Source organism: Colius striatus, chromosome 2, assembly GCF_028858725.1.
Source record: "Colius striatus isolate bColStr4 chromosome 2, bColStr4.1.hap1, whole genome shotgun sequence".
Classification (NCBI taxonomy): domain Eukaryota; kingdom Metazoa; phylum Chordata; class Aves; order Coliiformes; family Coliidae; genus Colius; species Colius striatus.
In genome coordinates, this window is record NC_084760.1 from 34342982 (window position 1) to 34362392 (window position 19411).

The 19411-nt window shown below is 36.2% G+C and overlaps 1 protein-coding gene across 3 annotated transcripts in view; it reads right to left on the reverse strand.

Moving 5' to 3' along the window:
- Positions 1-19411, reverse strand: part of NBAS (NBAS subunit of NRZ tethering complex) — a 163294-nt gene that overhangs the window by 75904 nt on the left and 67979 nt on the right. For 2 of the 3 annotated variants that reach the window (XM_061989926.1, XM_061989925.1), the window contains 7 exons: positions 13123-13236; positions 11407-11564; positions 9356-9454; positions 5970-6137; positions 5281-5394; positions 4917-5040; positions 46-122 (listed from right to left, as the gene is read on the reverse strand). In XM_061989926.1, coding sequence (XP_061845910.1) covers positions 46-122; positions 4917-5040; positions 5281-5394; positions 5970-6137; positions 9356-9454; positions 11407-11564; positions 13123-13236 — 854 coding nt within the window. The remainder of the gene's footprint in view (positions 1-45; positions 123-4916; positions 5041-5280; positions 5395-5969; positions 6138-9355; positions 9455-11406; positions 11565-13122; positions 13237-19411) is intronic. The other variant, XM_061989927.1, reaches the window with a different exon arrangement.

Sequence of the window (19411 nt, forward strand, 5' to 3'; positions counted from 1 at the left end):
GTCTTTCCTGGCAAAAACATACAAACAAAATCAGTATCAACAAACCTGTGGCAGTGCAAGGAGATAGGCAAGAGACAAGGCCATGTCATTTGGTAAAGCATCACTTGCCAGTTGTAGCAGAACTGCAAGATAATGAGAGTGGAAATAAAGCTTTGACTACTGACCCATCTAGCCTTGACAGTTAGCAAATGAAATGTTTTCAGTGTAACTGTATTTTATTAGACACTAGCTTGAAGCACCCTATACATACGTAATTAAGCACTTATCAGTGCAATTCAGCAACAGATAATATGTAATTAAACTGCAGCACAGCTTTACCTTGACTTCCAGGCAAAGTGTTTGATGCATTAACCAAACAAGGAGACTATGCAGTAACAGATGCTAAACAAAGCCACTAGAATATCATCTGTATTGATTTCCAGAAAATAAATATTTTTCTTGTAAAATCAAATCAGTAATGTAATATTGTAAGACACCAATCAGAGTAACAGAAGAAAATGTCTTCTCTTCCAACCTGAGCTGTAATTCACTTACCACTGAACACAACAAATAATATTAAAAACTTCTGCCTTAATAAAATCAAAAAAGAAAGCTGCAAATGCCATATGAATTTTAAGTAAGTGAAGCATCAAAATCAGGTCCTACCATACATTACAAACAGAGATATTGGCATAACGTAGTCAAAATTAATGCATCAAAGAATAATTATTCTAATTATTAAAAAAAATATACTTCTGGTAAAAGCGACATAAGTTACGTGTTTGTTTTCTGTTATAAATACCAAACTTGGGTTTTTTGTTTAAAAAAAACCCCACTATATTTTACATTACACAAACCGGAGAATCAATACAGACACAATGTGAGTGCTCAGGATTTATTAATTACTAAGAGGATCCCTCCTTCATGCATTTATCTCCTGTACACTGAAGTCAAGCATCACTATGGTTGTTACAAAACTTCAAACAAACCATTAAAGCATAACAATTCTCATCATAAACTTAACATTCAGTTTTGGAGGTAGAGAATATGAATTATTAGGTCCAGGAACATCTTCAAAAATCTAAGGAAATCTGGACCAGATATGGCATAAAGAATTATAAGTATACCAGAAACATAACATTACAGTTTCCTTTTTAATAGATATTATTATTATAATCATTATGATTATTATTCCAATCAGTAGAAGACATCTTCCAGCAGCTGAGCTCTTTAAGGAAGTCTCAAATAGCTATATTCTCACATTACACAAACTACTCTTGAGAGTATGATGAGAAGAAACCCAATTACTTTATACACACAGGCCTCCAGTGAATTCTTTTTTCCGAAGAATGATTTATAGAAGGCTTAAATGACCAATTACAATTTTCCGATTAATTTGCTGTCAGCCTGAAGTAGATTTACATGCTATCTCTCAGTCAGATATAAAACTCAAATTTCTATGTGACAAGTCATCACAGACAGTGTCTACATGGCAATAAGTCACAGTTATTGCAAAGAGAAGCTTGTCCAACAGACCCTATGCTCCATACTTTAAATAGCTTTTACCAATAGCTTCTTGCTGCTGACAGCTTGTTTCTGGTACGTTCAAAATAACCTGTATGTTGTCCAAGCAAAGATAACAGGAGTCTAGAAATATCTAATATTAAAATCACTAAAATCTTGATGAATTAGTTTGCAAAACTGGAATTTCCTACTCTGAGCACAAGCAAAGTTACTTTATATATTCTTACAAGTACCTCTAGTTAAAAAAAATGGGAGGAGGCAAAGAAAAATTTTGGCTCCTTCCTCTCCCTAAAGTAATGATTTCTAAACCTCAAGAATGCATAATAAATTGTGGGTTCTCTTCCAATTTAATATCCCTGACACAACAACTGACAGGCTAGCAAAAAATAATCTTCCCTCTTCAGACAGCAACCATGACAAAGAACATTGCACCAATACAAGGCCGAAAACAACACTATTTTATTCACATCTTGCATGAAGCACAAAGGCATCCCAGTTGCCAGACAGTTCTTAAGAAGAAAGACCTGCCTCCATGTCATCTCTTCAGAGAACAGAACATCCCCTGCAGTCATTTTATACAAATCAATTTTCTGTGTCCAGATAGGTGTCAATGTATTCATAGACAGATGTCACTTTCTATGTACACAAACATGTGTACATAAACACCATTTTCTTAACATTTTCTACCTCCCAGTGAAGCCCTACAGGAAACTTTATGCCTAGCAAGGCTGAGTTCAAATTGCAGACTCCAGACTCTAGCAGGATGCCTTTCTGTCCTCTCAAATACCTTGACAAGATTTACAGGAATTTAGCATCGTCTCAGACTGCTGACAAATTTGAATTCTGACAAAGGAATAAAATCTTACAGGGTTGACAAACTAAGGAGGATAGGCAGTGACAATCAAAGGGCCAATGCTGTCGTCCTACAAGTAATATTCCCTCTGGAAAACATACAGAAAAAAATTGTTTTTATGAATAATTTTTATTTCCTGTGCAGGTCTTTATGACATAAGTCTGTTTTTTTCCAAACTTCCCGAGGATTAATAAGCATGACTGACTTTCTTCAGCTGACTTCAAGTTTAGTACCTAATCGAGGTACATCAAAATGTAGCCATCAATTGCAGTTCCGACCTTCATCCCCTCAGCAAATCCTTAAGAGCTATGAAGGAAGACAATTACATTTAAACAAGAGACGTACAATGCTGTCTTAGTGATGTTAAGTCTGGATGTGCTATTAACACCACCAGTGAGGAAAGACTTTTACTGTACCCAAAGTGATGTGTTGCCACTTCATTCAAAAATAATCAGTCTATCACCTACATCCAGATAAAAAAGACAAGATAAGACCAAATCTAAGGCTTGTGGCCTTATCAAACCCATAAAAGAAACACTGCGCTGCCTCTGGGGGAATGTGTTTAGTCATTCCCTCATGGCTGCAGTATGATGCCATTATCGTAACAGAAACAGAGTTTGACGCATACTTCAACTTCTCCTAAGACAATGTACTAAGAACACTTAGGCTTTTTTGCTGAACTGCATCTTATTACAGACTCAGTGATTCTTCTGAGCTGAAATCTTCTGCTGTAGAAAACAAATGTCATTCAATTATTCCAGCAAAATCAAATTAAAACTGCTATATTTGCTAGTTCCTAGTATAGGAGAGAAATCATACTAGCATTCAAGTTTAACGTGGCAAAATCCTCCCAAAACCTTAGAGTAAACTCAAAGAGACAAGAAATAATAAATGAGGTTCATATCTGTGTGATGTTTTCTGTATTTTACATTTTAGTAGTATGACCATTTATTCATGTGACCATTTTCAAGCTCCGCCATCCTGAAAGTGTTAACTCATCATATCATTTCATGAGAATTGATTAAGCAAAGAACTAAGAAGGAGGGAGAAGTAGGATCCAATACTGTTAATCCAGAGCTAAACACATTGCAACCGAAAAATTACTATTCCATTCATTTACAGAAAGACGTGACACTTATGAATATGAATGCTGTCTACTGACTACCAAAAGGCATCATACAGGAGGGCTTCTGAGACAGAATAAATACAGTTCAGTTTTTCAGAGGAACATACAGAACTCTCAGTGTAAAGAAAGTGGTCTGCACACTTAAAAGGAAGAAGACAGAAGCTCAAAAACTGAAGCTGGAACCTAAATTTTCTTTTCTTCTTCCAGTGAAAGTCATGAAAACTGAAATTTCCACCTCAAAGGCAGTCACCAAATTATAAACAAACAACTTCAATTACTCAGGTTGGAGCAACAAGTATTACCCAAGACATGCCAACTAACATCGTCTTTCCAAGAAGGAAATTAATACTTTTTTAATCCTCGCCTCCCTCTTCTTTAACACATAGTCACAGCTAGAAAGCTATGGGCTTTTGGCATGCAAGAAAGGAGATTGTAAGTGCAGATTTAAAACTACTTTTCCTTTAAGAACAAAATGTGAATACAGCTCCACTTCTACAAGCTGCTGCTGACCTTTTCTAATTCATAATGTTGTTATTTTAAAACTCTACCGGTTATCTATAGAAATATCACAGTTCCTTAACTACTGAATCATGCATTTGTGAGACAAATATGCTGGTTTTCACTAAACAGTTGAAGTAAAATTGTGCATCTTATAAAGTCTCATTTGAAACTTTTCTTATAGTGCAAATGATTTAATATACCCATTTTTCATGATAGAACTTACCACAGAGAAAAATATAATGCAGATATCTCCCTTCAAAAGACACTAACAGCATGTAAATATTTAAACAGTTCATTTCTTAAACCAGCAGGAGACAGCCAAATGGAAAGACAAACAACCATACATGGTGTTATGCGGTTTGTTATTTTTTCAAAAAGTGAAACTTTCAATTAACAGATTAAGTATCATGTATAAAATTTAGAAAATTCAGAAGAAGACAAAAAGTACTAATGATTTCAGAAGCTGCAGTTAAGTATTAATTAGCAAATAAGATACTGTCATGTCCCTGCAATACTGAAAGCTGTATATATCACAGCACAGCATCTGAACAAGTGAATACACAGGCATACATAACAACATTCCATTTAAGTATCTATACATGGTAATATGCAGGAAATATTCAACAATTTTTACCTCCATATGTTAATATTTTTGTCAGACCACAAATAACAGTTTCTGCTTGTTTAAAACCAACTTTCGATTTTCATATTTCTAGTCTTTACTGAGTAACTTCTTTTAAACATACTACTTGTCTTGAAAACTTCTATCAAGACTACTTATCAGCCTAGGACGTTGAACCTCATCAAAATTCATACAAAATACTCAGTACTTCAAATCATGGTGTGAAATTCTCCATATTTAAATCCATACATAGATTCTCCCATATTTGCTATATATAGTAAATACAGGAGTGAACAGACATATGCTCATACCTTCTGTAGTTGGAAGTAGGTCTTTTCCTTTGCTCTTTGTTTCTGCCAGTTTCTCTGTTCTCAGCAATACTTCTGCTAAGCTTTCCAAAGAATTGTTCTGGTATGTGCCATAGCTGATTTCAGACTAGAAGTAAAGTAAGATAATTGACACATGTGCACTACACTCTGCAGTTATATTTAGCTCACTTGCATCAGATGCAATTATCTACCACATTTGCTTTCCTTGCTGTTTAATTCTGGATTTTTCCCTACTATTGCACAAAATTTCAAGTCAGACAAGTAATCCAAAATCCATATTTTTACTTGAGTATAAGACCTCAAATTTGCAACAAAAAAACCTGAGAATTCTGTAACAGAAACTTACGTCTGCAACATATGGATCAGCAATTAGAGACTCGTAAAATGGATAACAGCCTTGTTTTTCCACAGTAGCATTTTCTGCAGGCCCTTTTCTTAGAGCATCTCCAAATTCTTGTCCCTGGAAAAAATAAGTATGGTTGAGCCTATTTTTAAAAAAGATGATTAAAAGATCTGTAATTTTTGTTCAGAAGGGAAACAACTGTAAATGAAAATATTGTGAAATTCATTGAAGAGCAAGATAGGAGTTATCTTACAAACACCAGTGATGAATGAGATCCAGAATTCTTAAAAAAGGAAAAGAATCATGCTCAAAAGTAGCATAAAAAATTTAGTATCATAAACATTACAGAAAATCCACTGACATAAAGAAGGCAAAAGAGAGAAACTGAAAAGGAAGAGCTTTGAATATGTGCTTCACTGTACTTTCTTCCCCAAAGTTCTGAAGTTCTGCCAAATTTCAATTACGCCTTCTCACACTGTGCTAAGAAAGCAAAAGAAAACAGATTAGAAATAAGCGAAGAGCTGTAGATCCCTTCTCTCATGGGGATTTGCTTGAAAAAAATATTCTAGTGTCTCTAGTTCATTTATTGATCTGAGGTCTTCAATTATCAGATACCTACAAAGGATCCTTCCTTTTATACCAATGTATAAGTGAACGTGTAAACATTTGGAGACACATCATCAATCCCTTACATGTAATGGTCGAAGATAAGTTAATGATCTTTTCCACCACTGTCCATCACTGACAGCATGCAGTATGGCTTTTGTAGTCATAGTTGTGTTAGACAACACCTTCATGGTTTTTGATGTCGTCCAGTACAACAAATCAGCAGACTGGCTAGAAGTGACGCTGGTTTCATCCTGTGAGCATATCCAACACACAATGGCAAATATTAGACTCATGCTTTAATTAGACTAATGACCTAAAGCCAAACAAATTAGAGTTCAAGCATATTATATTAATAAAATATTTTCATGATCATTAATTTAAGCAGCAGCTGCCATATAAACAAACAAAAGACAAGCTAAAAGTGATTTAGGACTTTCAATCTGAAAAGAGTAGTGTGATCAGCAGAACATTTTGCCCCTTATTCAGTTACAATATCATGTTGCCACAGACACCACCTGCCTTTAATTACGAAGTTTATGATGGCAGTGTTTTACACAATTGTTTAATGTTTCTGTTAAAATAATGATATCTCTACAGATGAGAAAATTGAGCATGCTAAAAGTCACCTTCAATAATTCAAGGAAGCTGACAGTAGAGATCATATTATATCTGTACAGAACTAGCATTAATTAAGTTAGATACTCAGTAGGGACAATGGTGAAGAGATGTAAACATTCATCTCTAGAACAAGTGAAAAAGTATCATCAATATCTGAAACTCTCCAGTTGGCACTTACAAAGTACCAAATACAGCCAAGCTAAAAGCCTGTAAAAACAAATTGAGACTCCTGTCTATCCTGAATCATAAATTGCTTATGCAATACATGCACATCTACATCTACACGTTATCCTGCAAAACATCTTCCCCCTGGTAAGCTCACATATAATCCATTTCTTAAAAGTAGAAGACCTGTTCCAGAAATGGAGTTTTCTGCACCAGCTCTTTCTCATGTAAACCATTTGTCATGGTTTGACATGATAGCTGCTTCTGGTAAGAGGGAAGGGGCTGTAAAGATGGCTCCTTTAAGAAGTTGCTCGAAACTCTCCCCAGCTCTGATTAAGTAACTGAATCAAGTACCTAATGGATATTTAACAAGATTATTCTCTATGCATCATTGACTGGATCTACATCGACTGCAACAGGAGCTGAAATAGTGATCATACAGAGTTTCACATTGAGATTTTTCTTCATCTCTGCACAAGAGATCAGTAACACTTTAAATGAACATGATTCCTACACAAATTACAGCTACCTCTTCTTATGAGAAGTCGTCCAATTTAGTTATTACACAATTGAAACAAGTACATTTACTAAACCACAAAACCCAGCTAGAGATCATCTCAAAATAAAAATAAAAAAGAACAACCAAATAAAAAATATATCACAACTATTTGGAACAGCAGCTGGAGCATTAATTGTGTCCTGAGGTTCCAAAGACTTCAGGTAGAAGAGCTCCTGGTGCATGTCACATCATTACAACATTCTAACCAGCAGAGATAAAAATGCATACCATACGAATTTAATGTACACAACTTTTTAAAATGATTCCATCTTTTCCCAGATGTACTGCTTGAGAAAACTGCAAAAGTAAAGAAGATGCTAATGCTCTGTTAATTGAAAATTTTCTTTTTTTTAAGCAGTGTTTAAGAAAATCATTCTTATCATTTCTGTAATTTGAACATATTCTGTTCTGGAAATTATAACAGTTCTACTATCAAAGAGTTTGTTTTAAAGGAGATTTGAAACTGTAACTTTCTCTTGTGTAGATATGTCAATTTACAGTAATTAGGTTTTCACATTCAGATACGTAAAAGATAATGATTTTATTTATAACAGACAAAACGCCTGCTTTGAGTATTATGCAGATTTAACAAAATCAGAGCTCATTCACAAAGCAATTGATAGTTATTTTTTCCACTGCATCTCATGACTAAGCATTATGTTTTAATTTAATTATGTTAGCAATAATATTCTGAAATGCCTTTCATGAATCAAGACTTTAATTTTCTGATTGAAGTATTTGTTTGAGAAGCACTGTATTAGTTGTTGAGGCATTTATAACATACAATGAAGAGAAAAAAGGGTGAAGACTGGGGAAACATAACATTTTGCTTTAAAATAATGTTTTATGTTGGAATTATTGTAGCTTCCAAAGAGTAAAGTCTCCAATGTAGTCCATGAGTTCAACCAACACTGACAAGCTGGCACTAAGGTAATGACATACATCCTTGTGCAAATACATTAGCTCCTACAGAATGATTATGTGTATCATTATCATATCAGGAAGTTCCTTTGCCAAAAACTTGGAGAAAAGCTACACTGAAGTCAATAAGATACCAGTGTTAAATGACACATTTCTATGCAATCTGTGGAGATAAGTAGCCAGCTGCTATCAAGATTTCTACAAGTTTCATGGGAAAAAAGATTTAGTTTTTCCTCTGCAACAATAAAAATGAAATGAATTTAAATATTTCTAGAAAGGAGTTTGTCAAGGGAAGAATGATTGAACATTACGTCCAGCAGCTGATGTAGGTTGCTACAATGAAAAAAAGTAGTAGTAGCAACTAATGATGCAATACTAGATGAAGGTAAGAAGAGGTAGAATAAGTTCACTAAAACATACAAAAAAATTATATACTTACAGATAGGTATTTTTAGTACAACAGAGAAAGGGATGTGCAAACACATATATACTAGGAGAAGCTTAGCCAAGATACTTTAATTTTATGCAAGACAATGAAGGTGAAGCATGAGGAATTAGCTGAAGTGGAACTATAAGGACTGTAGTTATGGGACTCAGTTTTAAGTCAGAGAAACTGAGTTACTGAATATATTGCTTTCCTAACATTTTAGACATCTGTAACAAAGGAAGGGTTGCATTCTTGCTTGTGTTTCCTCTTGTGTCATTGCACGAAATGAAAGAAACTATAAATTCCTTCAAGTAAACTTAGAACAAAAGAAGACAGAATTTGCGAATATATAGAATTCATTTCCTAGTGTAACTGTCTGAAACGTGACACGTCAAGAAGCTGTATTAAAATAGAAAGGAAAAAACTTAATGCAGCAAGATACAAATTTGCCAGGTCAAATGTATGTCTACTTCCAATTTTAAACAACAACCAATTGCAACTAAGGGGAAAAAAATGAAAGATATATTAGATACATTTCTCAATATGAATTCCCCAGCACAGTGAAAATTACTTCAGACATCTGAACTGAATTGATCATGAACTTCATTAGTGAGTTTATTCAACTCTGGTAAGTCCGTGAATGAGTTTCTGAATCACTTATATGCATGTAAAATTGTTCATCACAACATACCGTCAATAGTACAACAGCATATAAAAGGAGGTGCATGATGAATTTTTTAAAAATTTATTATTACTTTAAAACTCACTTTAAATCTTACCTCTATATCCTTACTGATCAATGAAGAAGGTCCGGAGAAATTCACATTTTCACTTCCCTCTGATGGAAGAAACTGGTAATTCACTGCCTGATAGAGAATCTACAGACACAAAATAATCTCTTACTAGACAAATAATCAAATATTGATTATAACTGATTGAATTATGACTCATGTCACAAGAAACCCAAGAAACTCTGAGTAAAAGCTTCCATGACAGAAAAATAAGAGTGCAGGAGAAGATAGGGAGAACACCACATAGACATTTTTTGACATCTTCTCTCTCTGATAGTCCCTGGACAAATATGACCTTCCCTTCACAGGGATTTTTTTTCCACTATTTCTCACATAATGTTGTCTAGTTCGACTTTTTAATTAGATACACTTTGCTGTACTATGTAGGCTAAAGAACTTCCATGAAAAACGTACACTATATGAATTGTGCCTCTGAGGTGTTAGGCAACTCCAAAGAAGCAAGTGTTACTCAAGACAGTAGTCTTGTGAGGAGAATTTCCGTAGGCCATAGAACCAATGAAGGTCAAAAGACACTTATAGCCATTTAGTACCATCTGGACAATGTGACTCTCTCATAAAAGACTTTTTTGCATGCATCTGGCTATCTTTGTACAGAGCATGCAGGACCATTAATGGACAGAGCTAAAAAAGTTTATGCTTAATTTATGCAGAAACTAATTGCAGAAGAAACTGATTGAACATGCTTTGAGAGAAATAGTGACTTCAGTTTGGCTTTCTGGGGCAAATACCAAATTTAATCATTGCTACTCTTCTGCTATAAATGATATTGCACTAACAAAGAAACCTGAGCAACAAAGTAAGTCTCAAGTTTCATGAAGGGATTAAGACAGAAAATCTTTTCCCTTGGAGAAGGGGGACACAAGAGGGTAATAACCAGTGGCTGGGCAGCTGTACTGCACAACAACTAACGGAATGTGAAGCTTTTATCAAGAATGAGACAGCAATACAGAAGCAGTGAATTGCCAGAAAGTCCAAGAAATTTTGGTTTATATGATGTCAAAAGTTTGTCTGACTTCAAATTCCAAATCTAGGAACAGGTACTTGTATTGCACAGGTATTAATTCTGCAGACTCCACTTGAGTATAAGCTCATAATTGTACCTGTCTCTCTCAAATTTCAGTGCTTCCCTTATAAAAAATTTTAAAAGCAGTGGCTAGAGTTTATTTCAATTTTTCGTAGCAGTATTCTGATGTTATTCTGCTACAGATGACCTTCATAGGTTGCCTATATTTCTCATACACATTGCTATATAATTTTGCAAAGAAAAAAGGCTAGGCACTTGCAACTGTCTTAATTATACAGCTTATGTATTGTAGTTATTGCTTCCTTCTCCTCCATTCTTCAGACAAAGAGCATAAGCCCTCTAAGATGTTTTTATTACAGAAAGATAAATCTATGAACGTTGTGAACTTATGAACTCTTAAACAAGTAATAGCATGTAGGCCAAGTCGCAGCAGAAGGTTTTCTACTTCATCTTGCCATAACTTTTATTTAAATGCCTCAACTATGTATTCTCACATATATAATATGGTCAGCTGAACACCTAAGACATGATTGTACAAAGTCAGACACTGCAGAGTTAACAAAGATGGCTCAGACATGAAGCCTTTTGTAGTTGTTAAAACCAGTACATGGTTGAAACAAATGAGAAAACAAATTTCATTGTATACTGAGTAGAAAATATAAATAAGAATAACCATTTAATAGACATTTATGTGGGTGTTTAAGTTGTAATGCAAGGTGTAAACACAAGGGAAAGACTGAAAAAAATATTTATCTACATTTATAAGAAAATGTTTAAATCAGACATAAATTAAGAAATTAAGGTACTTAAGATGGAAAACAGAACTGTTCATCACCTACAAATGCTTATGAAGAAACCTTGTTTGTTGAAATATAATAGTGAAAAAAAAAAAAAACCACCAAGATAAAATGGAGAGGAATTGACAGGAACAACGTTAAAAATGAAGCACTTGGGAAGCACTTAGCTTGCATGTAACAAGTTCAGAAAGACCTACCTGGGTTTGCAAGGAACTGCTCACTCCCAACAATGCTTCTATGGCACTTGGGGGACAGTGTGTTAGAGCAAAAGCCATGAGTTCCTGACGCATACCCAAGTCATGATAGTCTTCTGATTGCCCAAGCTGACTGCATACTTCCCAGCTTTTAGAATAACCTACAAAGGAACATAAAATGTTATTTCTGAGGTTTATAAGCTTCACAGGTGATAGAAGGATGCTGCATAACTCTGCATAAAATACAAGACAGCATGTGACATTGATGTCAACACTTAATATCCCTTGTGAAAAGAGCCACATAGGTTCCATAAAATAGATGTAACTGAGCTTTAGACTGACTCAATGCATAAAAGATTCATCATATTGAAGATATTGGTACAATAGGCATCTGTAAGTTTACACACTATCATTTTGTTATTGCAATATTTAAAAATACAATTTATTTCAGAGCTGAACACCTTAGTGTAGTGGCTGTAAAAAACCAGTTGAATATATCACTTGATGTATTAAAAGAATCTCAATTCATCTCAGATTTCCTCCTCTCGATCTCAAGGCAGAAGAAAGTGCAAAAGAAAAAAATTCTGTTGTCATTTGGATCTTGACAAAACAAGGCCAAATGCTGGGTCTTGTACAACAACCCCAGGTAAGGCTTGGGGCAGAGTAGCTGGAAAGCTGCCTGGAGGAAAAGGATCTGGGGGTGTTGACAGCTGGCTGAACACGAGCCAGCAGTGTGCCAGGTGGTCAAAAAGGCCAATGGCATCCTGGCTTGTATCAGAAGTAGTATGTCCAGCAGCATCAGGGAAGTGATTGTCCCTCTGTAATTGGTGCTACCGAGGCCACACTTTTACTATTGTGTTCAGTTTTGGGCCCCTCATTACACTGGACATTGAGGTGCATGTCCAGAGACAGACAATAAAGCTGGTAAAGAGTCTGGAACACCAGTATGATGAGAAAGCTGGGGTTATTTAGTCATGAGACATGACATTACTCTCTACAACTCCCTGAAAGGAGTTGTAGTGAGGTAGCAGTCAACCTCTTTTCTCCAGTAACAAATGACAGAACAAGAGGAAATGGGCTCCAGTTGTGCCATACGAGGTTTAGATTGGAGAGTAGGAAGAATTTCTTCACTGAAAGCATTGTTAAGCATTGGAACAGGCTGCCCAGGGAGGTGGTGGAGTCACTGTCCCTGGAGATATTTACAAGAATCATACATGAGGTGCTGAAGGACATGGTTTAGTGGTGGGCTTGGCATGTGAGGTTAGTGATTGGACTTGATGATCTTAAAGGTGTTTTCCAACCATAATGATTCTATGATTCTACATCACTTACCTCCAACTCATACCCTCACATATACATATTACATAAATAGCACAACTATGTTGACAGAAAGGTAAACCTCTGAAAGTCTCTATACATTCCTATTAGCTGCAGTCTCATATTTGTACTTGTTTGAGAGGGGTACAGTGTAGAAAGAATGAGAAAATGTGATTCCCAGAGGCATACAGAAAAGCTACCCAAGGTTACAAGCCTAATAGTTTGACAACTGTCCTATTACATACAGTATTAGCTGTATACACATCTACTCCACAGCTATACCAGTCGACTTCCATAAAAAAAAATGTAGCATTGTTTGAATGAAATGGATCTGCACACTAAGCCTACAGATATAAATCAGATTTCTGCCACCATCACACAACCCCCATTTATTCACTTCACCTGTGGCCATGAGCTCCTGGCAATGCATACTGGCTGCTTTGTAGTCCTGGAAACTCAGAGCTTGTTCCACTAAAAGGATTAAAACTTGACCTTTTCTCTCCATTTGATCATCTCCTGTAAGAAAAATACAACACTTGTTAGTTAATTCAAAATAATGGTCAACTTAAGCTTGGTGCTTCATTTCTTAAGAAAACTATATGAACATGAAAAGCTCCTCTTGAAATTGAAGCAGAAACAAAATTATCCACTTTTTCCTGAAGGAAACAAAACCAGTAATTTATTTTAAAACATATGGGCATCACAGCTGACTAAAAATCAAACAAACAAATACACAGAGCATATTAGGTCTAAGTGTAAAAAAAAAATTAAACTGCATTCATGTCATGCAGATCAAAACTAATATGTAAGACATGGGATAAAAAAATACAAATCTGGCCACTGGTAAAAAAACAAAACAAAACTCACAACTTCTGTTATCTGCAATAGAAGAATAATGTCTAAAGTTTTGTTTTCTTACAGTATACAGAGCCCCAGTTTAAACTCCCACTTCAGAGTCAAGTAATTCATGGGATATGGAAGACCTGGACAGGCTGGAGGATTGGGCTGGAGAAATGTAATGAAATTCAACAAGGGCAAGTGTAGAGTCTTACATCTGGGAAAGAATAACGCCATGTACCAGTACAGGTTGGGGAATGAACTGTTATAAAGTAGGGTAGGGGAAAGGGACATGGAGGCAGGATGACATGAGCCAGCAATGTGCCCTCATGGCCGAGAATGCCAATGGCATCCTAGGGTGTATTAGAAGGGCTGTGGTTCGTAGGTCAAGAGAGGTTTTCCTCTCCCTCTACTCTGCCCTTGTGAGATCACATCTGGAATATTGTGTCCAGTTCTGGGCCCCTCAGTTCAAAAAGGACAGGGAGTCACTGGAGAGAGTTCAGCACAGGGCCACAAAGGTGAAGGAGTGGAGCATCTCCTTTATGATGAAAGGCTGAGGCAGCTGGGGCTCTTCAGCTTGGAGGAGACTGAGGTGTGACCTCACTAACATTTACAAATATGTAAAGAGTGGGTGTCAAGAGGATGGATTCAGACTCTTCTCAGTGATGTCCAATGATAGGACAAGGGGCAATGGGGAGAAGCTGCAACATAAGAGGTTCCAAAGAAATACAAGGAAGAATTTCTTCACTGTGAGGGTGACGGAGCACTGGAACAGGCTGTCCAGATGGGTTGTGGAGTTTCAAAACCCACCTGGATGAGTTCTTGTGTGACCTACTTTAGATGTTCCTGCTCTGGCAGAGGGGTTGGACTAGATAATCTCTCGAGGTCCCTTCCAACCCTTAAGATTCTGTGATTCTGTGACATAGGTATAAAAACCTCTATCCTCATAAACTGAACAAGTCAAACTGAAATTATTTTTTCACATTATACATGCATCTTGGTCACCAGACCTTCTGGACAATGCCTCTTCCCTCAGTTATGAGTCAGAAGTAATGTTTCAAATACTATTGGTCTCTTCTGACTGAAGTTTCATGAAGAATCTTGTAGAAAAATCTCCTGGCCTTTGATTTTAATGCATCAGCATTCGCAGATTCAAATCATATCAGACAACTCATCACCTTTTCAAAACCAGTTATAATCAATAAAAATAACATTTCTACCTGTCACCCTTTACCAATCATCTATTTTTTTCAAGCTTTTTCCAATTTAGTGTGAACATAAGATAAAGTAAGATATCTACTGACACCAGCTGGTTCAATCTTGTGGTCAAATTTTGTATCAATGCACTCTATGAAAAGGCAATAAAACACATACAGGAAAAATAACCTCATGCTACTCATTGCAATTTAGAGGGAAAGAGTAGCAAAAATTAAGTGTATTTTTTTCAATGCAAGCTTCTTGCTCATGTTCCTCCTCTATTATTAAGTGATTTTACACAGTCGCTGCCGTTAGTCATTTGAAAAGGGCACTAGTTTATGAAACTGTATTACTACAACTAGTGGTATACAAGTATTTCAGAAGGTTAAACAGGTCTAGTTCTGAGAAAAAGCACTTAAAAAAGTACATGTTCTTGAAGTAAATCGCTGCTATTTTTAACTCTACTTTTCAGGCTCATCAGCACAAGCAAAGCAAATTTCTTTTGAAAGCTTTCTCAAAAGACAAGATGTAGCAGTTGCTCTAGAATGACACTCAGGGAAGTGAAGTTACCCTAATTATTGAACTCAATCAAGACTCCCCCTAATCCCAGCACATCATGACTAACTCAGCTGGGAGAAGAGGCTGGCTTCTCATAATTTTCTCTTTCGGCCGCTTGCTCTACCGACACAGAGTGTTGCAAATTAAATCACATCCAAGGCTCTTCTGTTGCAAAATATTGCCCCTAGAAGCTGAGAACTTCTCATCTGGGCAAAAGCAATTAGAGATGACAAAGAGATGCTTCTATCTACACAAGTTAAATGTGAACTGTCACTTCTATAAGCAAGAGATCTGTACTTGCCACTCACCTTCTGATGCTCACTTCACCCTGACAGCTTTACTACTTAGTTTTGACTAAGTAGCAGATGTAATTAAAAGGCAAGAAATAATCAAGAGAATTAATAAAACTGTTGTCGCCCAGACTTCAGCTGCAAAAAATAACAACTGCGATTTAGGACTACTTAAAATTCCATAGGATTGGAGGGAAGACAGGAGGAAGGAAGAACACTGGGAGCAATGAATGGTTTTCTTCATAATTGTGCTTGAGCAGCCATATGCTGACAAGTCCCCTATCCCCAATGTTTTAGCTAAGGAGTTCTGATGCAGTATGATACATCTCCATGTTTTACAAAAGCACAAGCATAAAATACAAGGATGGTTTTCCCCCCAGTCCACGGCTGTACCTGCTCATCTTATCTCCATTGTACATTCATTTAAATTTCCATGATCTTGACACTTGCTGTTATACCACTGAACAATCATCAGCTCCAACATGACTAGTGAAACCCTTGCAATGCACAGCATGAGCTCTTTTTCATGCAGCTTTCATCGCCTCAACAATGCAGTCACTTAAAATATTGTCCACTGTGGTTTAAAGGCATAGTCCTGTTCACAGAAACACAGAACGGTCACAGATGGAAGGGACCTCTAGAGATCATCCAGTCCAAACCCCTGCTGAAGGAGGTTCACATAGGAACATTTCCAGATGGGTTTGGAAACCTCCAGAGGAGACTCCACGTGCTCCCTAGGTAGCCTGTGCCAGGACTCCTTCACCCTCACAGGAAAGAAGTTTCTCCTCAAGTTGAAACGGAGCTATCTGTGTTCCTGCTTGTGCCAGTTACCCCTTGTCCTGTCACTGCGCACTACAGAAAAAAAAGATTGACCCCCATTCTCTCAACATCTACCATTCTAAGTATTTATATTATTGATAAAGCCACCTCTCAGCCTTCTCTGGGCTAAACAGTCCCAGGCCTTGCAGTCTTTCCTCCTAAGAGAGGAGAATATTCTTCGATTCGAACATGAGAAAAAATTCACTGCTTCAGTTTGGTGATGTCTCAATGGAAGGTATTTTTAATAAAAAAAATCTTCTAAATTGTTTCCCTTGCCACTTTGGCAGACATCCAAGACTTATAACCAAGAAAGGATCAATGGGGAAAACTAAGGAAAACCTCAGCATATGACATAGGAATTGCGCATTAAGCATTTCAATATCCACACTCATAAATAAATCCAGTTGACCAACAGCAAGGGGTATCTTAGTTTTTTTTCCCTTTTATTATCTGTATGTGTTCAGCACCTTCAGACTATAGCATCCTTATATAATAAAGAAAATGCATTTACATACTAAGGACTACTTCATCCACTAAGACTGAACTTTCCAAAGTTCCTTCCATAGCTTTTTGTTACGATGTTTATCATTCTGATACAAGTTGATATAAGCAGATAAGGCACCATCCTTGAAAGAAGGCTGCATCGAATTGGGTCTCTGTCTCTTCTCTCCAAGTAATAAGTGATAAAGCAACAGGAAATGGCTTCAAGTTGACCCAGGGAAAGCTTAGACTGGATGTTAGGAAAAGATTCTTCATCAAAACGATTCTTAATCATAAGAACAGGCTGTCCAGGGAAGGGGTACAGTCATCATCCCTGGAGGTATTCAAAAGATGTGTATCGGTAGTGCTTAGGGTTTAGTGGTGGGCTTAGCAGTGTTTGGTTTATAGTTGGACTTGATCTTAAGGGTCTTCTCCAACTGAAACAATTCTGTTTGTAGTACAAACGATGATGTGAAAAATTTGGAAGGTCAGAAGCAATTTATTTTTTTTCAGAAAATAAGTTTTGACTTAGGTAGGTACATTTAACTTAAAGTTATTAAAATTAGCTTACAGATATTAACTAAATTACTACAGAAAGTTGTAAGAAAATAGAATAAATAAGCAGAAAACATTTCCAGGAAGCTTGACTCGAGAAATGAAGAACAATGCTTATTAGACCTTTTTGATAGAGACTAAAAGGAGAGAAGATGCTCCTGTTTTCTGATAAATGAGCAATTTTTTACTCTTTTTTGCTCCTCTATTTTTTAAGCAAGTAATTGCATAAAGTTAATTCTTTCACATCCTCTCTTAACTGAGAGTGTGGATTAAGTACCATGAGACATAGAAAAGCCACAGGTTCTTGTGCAAATATAGATTTTTTGGCTGTCATGCTGAGCACATTCTCCCTCACTCATTTTGCCCACCTGTGAAATTAAGGTAAAACTTGTGTGTTTACTTTACAGGTGTACTGACATAAGCCTTAAGTAGAGTTAGCTCTCATTAGTCAAATACTTTTAAGCAATTAAGAAGCTAGCTGATGTATCGTTAACTAAGCAATATTTTAGCTGTGATGAGTATGAATATAAACTCTATTACTCATGTTCAGTGCTACTCTGTTACATAAATTCTATTCAGAGTACAGAGTTTCCAAAGCGCCTTGATTATGACCATGTGCACTCTTCTCTTGTATGCACACAAATGCATTCTTTCAGAAGTGACATTAATATAGAATATGCTCATTGTATTTTGTAGGCTCTGTATTGTATATAGTATAACACAGCATATGCTATTTACTCTAGATAGAAGCATATGTATAAAATTTATGTAGGTATGGATGGACACAGTAAGCAAGTCTTTCATAATCACTCCTCATAGAGGGTTGAGTGGCATGGCTGACAGAAAGAGCAAAGAGAAGGAAATGCAGAAACAAATTCCTCCAGTTAGCAGTTAAAGCACGAGAAAGCATCCTACTGACAGATACACGCAGGGGATCAGGAATGGAGGGGGTTGCACATTGGAGCACATATAATCAATACTGGTACGTATGCTCCACAAGAAAAAATTAGAACTTCTTTCACAGTAAAGGTGGCTCATAAATCAGCATAATTGTATAAGTAGTGAAAACCAATTAGAGACAAAACCCAATTCTTTCTTCCGGCAGCACTTTCATTCTTCATTAAGCAAGTCCATAAAGTTCAATCCCTAGATTCTTTTTCAATATCGAGACTCATTTCAATATATCTCCATAAAACCACTCCCTTTCATCATAAGCTTTTAGAAATCAAGTTGCCCTTTCCCAGTAGTTTTCAACCTGCCAACAAAGGCTATCTGTGCTAAAGCTGCAAGGAAGTTTTTCCTTTCCTTATATTCAGTTTAAAATAGTCATTTATGCATCCTAAAATCTGTATGTATGAGCTGCCCTTTTATCTACGAACTCATTGGTGGAATAATATTAGTGTTCATTATCACTCTTCTGGCTACCAAGTCCTAAAACAACTCTTCATCATATTAATAATTAATTGTACTCAATAACTTAAAATATGAGTCAACAGATATAGAAATAACATTTCTAGATGTCTTGCAATAATTTCTTTTATAAGTACTATTAAATTTTACAAGACTCTTCATTTCCAGGCTATGATTACAGCTACACCACCATTCCACTTTAACACCTGCTTATAAAGGTATTATTAAACTAGGTACTGCAACTTCAAATTAAGTGCGTAGTTACCGAATTCCACCACTCACTGGAAGCTCATACAGCAGTAACTGACAACTAAAGAGTAAAGCCTTACAGACTTTCTTTAATCTGTTGGAATAATACCGCATTTGCACACACAACTTAACATAGTGATGACCATCATGTTTCCTTGGTATGCTTTTGGTTATACTCTACTGGATCTTTGCCAATGGGATAGAATGTCAGGCACAGAATATTCTGCAGTAGTGGTAGTATGCTGTTCAAAAACTTCAAGTTCAGAAGAGCTAAAAAAAAAAAAAAAACGCTAAAG